General features: G+C 42.4%; 1 protein-coding gene across 1 annotated transcript; it reads right to left on the minus strand.

Moving 5' to 3' along the window:
* Positions 1-331: 331 nt before the first annotated feature.
* Positions 332-2461, minus strand: olig2 (oligodendrocyte lineage transcription factor 2). The gene is made up of 2 exons (XM_026145043.2): positions 2328-2461; positions 332-1916 (listed from the first exon to the last, which is right to left on the minus strand). The coding sequence occupies exon 2, from the start codon at positions 1892-1894 to the stop codon at positions 1073-1075; it is 822 nt and encodes a 273-aa protein (XP_026000828.1). The 5' UTR covers positions 1895-1916; positions 2328-2461; the 3' UTR covers positions 332-1072.
* Between the last annotated feature and the right edge of the window lie 1351 nt (positions 2462-3812).

Raw genomic sequence — 3812 nt, forward strand, 5'->3', positions numbered from 1 at the left:
GGTTTTATATGGAGTAATAATGAAAATAAACTGATTCAAAATAAAAACTTTTCTTAAAGAGTGCTAAGGTGTTTTAGCTGAGGCGGAAAACTTTTTGTTCCCATGATAAACGTTTAATTGGCCTTGAAGATCTAAACACTACAATTTAAAACGAAAACAAAACAAGTTGTGCTTATGATGTGTAATTTCGCTGGTTATTATGTAATAATACTGAATAACCCTGTTCAGTACTGCCCTCCTGCTACAAGCTATAAACGCTGCTTTTAGTCTCCTTTAAATGTATTTATCCACAAAAAAGAAAAACAAATAAAAACAAAACCACCACAAAATGTTTTTCTCATTTCAATATTCATCTTTATTTTACATTTCAAACCCCAACATAATCAGAGATTCGTCTGAACGTCCCCTCCAAAATAAGTAAATAAATATCATTTTCAAATTTTTATTTTTATTTTTTTTGTAATTAAAAAAATAAAGAAGTGGTCGCTGTGTGCGTCTGACAGTGAATAACAGCCTACCGAGGAGAAAATAGGGAGAGGAGCATTGAATGAGGCGGACAGAATAATTATAGCAGGTGCAAGATGTGAGGAGGTGGGGTGGCGGAGTCTTCCTGGACATTTACAAGACTCTAATATATATCTCCGACTATTTAAACAGAACAGCCCATCTAGATATTTACATCCTATATTTGTGGTTTGATTCAACTTTTGGGGACTTTTTTTTTCCTGCGGTACCACAGAACGGGAAAGTATTTTTGGAATAAATGTGATCTTCAACAAACTGCATGGAAACACGTATGTGGGCCATGACCGATTCCCAGTCGCAAGAAAACGTTTGTGTGTGTTGCAGGAGCTCTGTGAAGAAAAGACCGGTTAAAACAGAGGTTAATTACTATGAAACACCGAGTTAGTTTCAAAAACACCGAAGTCCCAGTGAAGAAAACCAATGCATTGGTCTTATTAAATGCCTCCGTTGACGCAACGGATTCGGCAACAAAGATAAATAAAACCACGATAAAGTTGGGAGATAAGTCTTTAACACCCCCCGGAGAAAAGTTCAGCTTTGCTTGGAGTCACTTAGAGTCGCTGGTGAGCCTCGGCATGGTGACGGTGCTCATGCTGGACACATGCGGAGGCGGGACTTGGCACATGCTGCACGGACAGGGCATGCCGGTGCCAACGCCCCAGTGCTGGAAACTGCTGCCCAAGGGCCCCGCACTGGCAGTGGGCGCTTTGAGAAGTCCGTGGTGGGGTCTGACTGAAGTGACGGCGGAGATACCGGGCGCGGAAAGAGAGGCAGTGGAGACAGCCGCCGACGGGAGGAGAGGGTGATGTACCCCGGGGTGCGATGCGTGAGAAGCCGCCGGGTGTCCCGGCACGGGCCCCGCGTGTGTCATAGTCCCACATGCTGACGGGTGGAAGCCGCTGTGATGTCCGCTACTGCCGTAGATTTCACTTACAAGCCGCTTCATCTCTTCCAGAGAGTTGCTCAGCATCAGGATGTAGTTTCTCGCCAGCAGCAACGTTGCGATTTTGGAGAGTTTACGCACCGACGGTCCGTGCGCGTAGGGCATGACCTCCCGCAGCCCGTCCATGGCCACGTTGAGGTCGTGCATTCTTTTCCTCTCGCGGCTGTTGATCTTGAGGCGGATCGCCTGCAGCTCGTTCTCCGAGAGGAGTTTACGGTCTTTCTTGGATGCCATCCGGAGCGACAGAGAGTCCTCGTCGAGGGCGGAGAGGCCACGCAGACCGGGGATCTCTGACGGAGAGTCACTCTGCGTAGAGGACACAGCGCCGGAGAAGCCGTGCACAGACTTCTTCAAAGTAGACATGAAGATGTCGTCCACCTCGGGAGAGGACGGTCTGCTTGACACGCGGCTTGTATCTGAGTCCATGATCCGGGTCTCACACGCTAATCTGAGAAAAACAACAAAAAAGTAAACTTCTGAGTTACTTTACTGAAAGTTCAAATCCACATGTCGACCAAACCAAGCTCATCTTACCCATTTCGATTCTGATAATGAGAATCTGCTCATTTTTAAAAAAATATTTTTAAATCAATGTAGGCCTCATAAAATATGTTAACACAGAGGAAACTTTGTGATTTAACTTTGATATAACACAATCACAGAATGGAAAAAGAAAGAAAACCATATAAAAAATTATTTGTTGAGTTCCCCATCTTTTATATGCAGCAGCCAGTAATCAGCGTCCTATTTTATTTCCGGATTTTTTTTTCTGAGAATAATTAAAGCAGAAACACAATCTGTGTATACTGACACTAATTATCAGGATAACCTAACAGAAAATAAATAATAAAACACCTACCGAGAGTGTTTGCAGGCGCGATGAAGAGAAAAACCTAAACGTCAAATCCACTTGTTACTCCAAGTCGCATCTGACAGCCCATTTGGCACGCCTGCGTGCATCCGCGGGGTTTTATAGTGGGCTGGGGTGCACAGAGGCCGGGTCACCAGGACAACGCAGTTTCTGTCCAAGCTGCCTCCCAGCGACCAATCAGCTCCGCGCAGAGGGAGGAGAGAGGGAGAGGAGGCTGACGGAGGGACCTCAAGCCTGATGTAATTACCAACACCCAGCATCACTATTAAGTGAAATCAGACACACTCCGTCCTACATATGGGCCCTTCTTGTGAAAATATTGGCCCGTGTGTATGGATAGATTTTTATTACAATAAGCCATGGAATAAGACGCATTTCTTTCCCTTTATAAGTGAAAAATAATTAGGGAAAAGCAATACAGTAAATCAAACTTAAAAAAATAATAATAATAATTGGCCTAACGTATATGAAACCTTTTTTTTATTATTGCGATTAAATTTAATTTAAAATGTGCTTGAATTCCATGTATCTTTTTTTAATGAAGTAGCCTAAATGAGATTTCAGTTTGTTTTGATGATGAATTCGTTTTTTTATATATATATTAATAATAAACAATAAAAAAAAGGAGAGTCAGTGTCGTCCCTTTGGCTGAACACAGATTACCAATCGAAGCCTAATAAGCAGTGCAATATGTTTCCTGCTTGCGGTGTTTTCCGTTTGTACCCGCTGTCGGCCAGCAGCTGCCGTTGAAGTGCATCTTTAACGTTAATTAATGAAGTGTGTAAAATTGTCTTTAACCGTTATGATCCGCAATATTTCAATTAGACTGCAGTGAGCCACAACTGCGTGGCCTGCCGCTGGCGGTTATCTGAGCCGTGACATAAGGGCCTAAACCGGTGGTCTGCACTCGGACCTAACTGAAACTGACAGCATGCATTGTGCCACAATATGACAAGTGTTGTGCAGTCGGACGCAAAGAGCCCTAATTGCCTCTACAAGTTTATCTGTTTTCATAAGGGTGAGTTATTGGTTAAATAAAAGGCGGGCTGAGGAACACCTCTGATGGGGTTAACATTTGTAACCTAGGCCTATAGATACTTTGCACCAGGCGAAACATACATAAAATAATTATTAGTTTTTCTAGTATTATTTTTCAATCTTTCTCATTCATCATATATATATATATGTGTGTGTGTGTGTGTGTGTGTGTGTTATTCATTTAGAAAAGAAATAGCACCAAGGGAAAAAAAAAAACAAGCAAACTAGCAAAGCTAGAAAGAAAAAGCACAAACAACTTCAGAATAGGGCAATGAGAAAATGAAAAAAAAAAGTTTTATTTATTTATTTTTTTTTAATTGATCTCTTCCTTATTTCAGCTAAGTTTTCGTAAACGGAAGACTGTTGCCATGGTTACCCTCCGTTTTAGCGCCTTGCGCACTGATTTAGGAAGCTAGTTGACCGGAACTAAGTTTG

Source organism: Astatotilapia calliptera, chromosome 16 (assembly GCF_964374335.1).
Source record: "Astatotilapia calliptera chromosome 16, fAstCal68.1, whole genome shotgun sequence".
NCBI lineage: Eukaryota > Metazoa > Chordata > Actinopteri > Cichliformes > Cichlidae > Astatotilapia > Astatotilapia calliptera.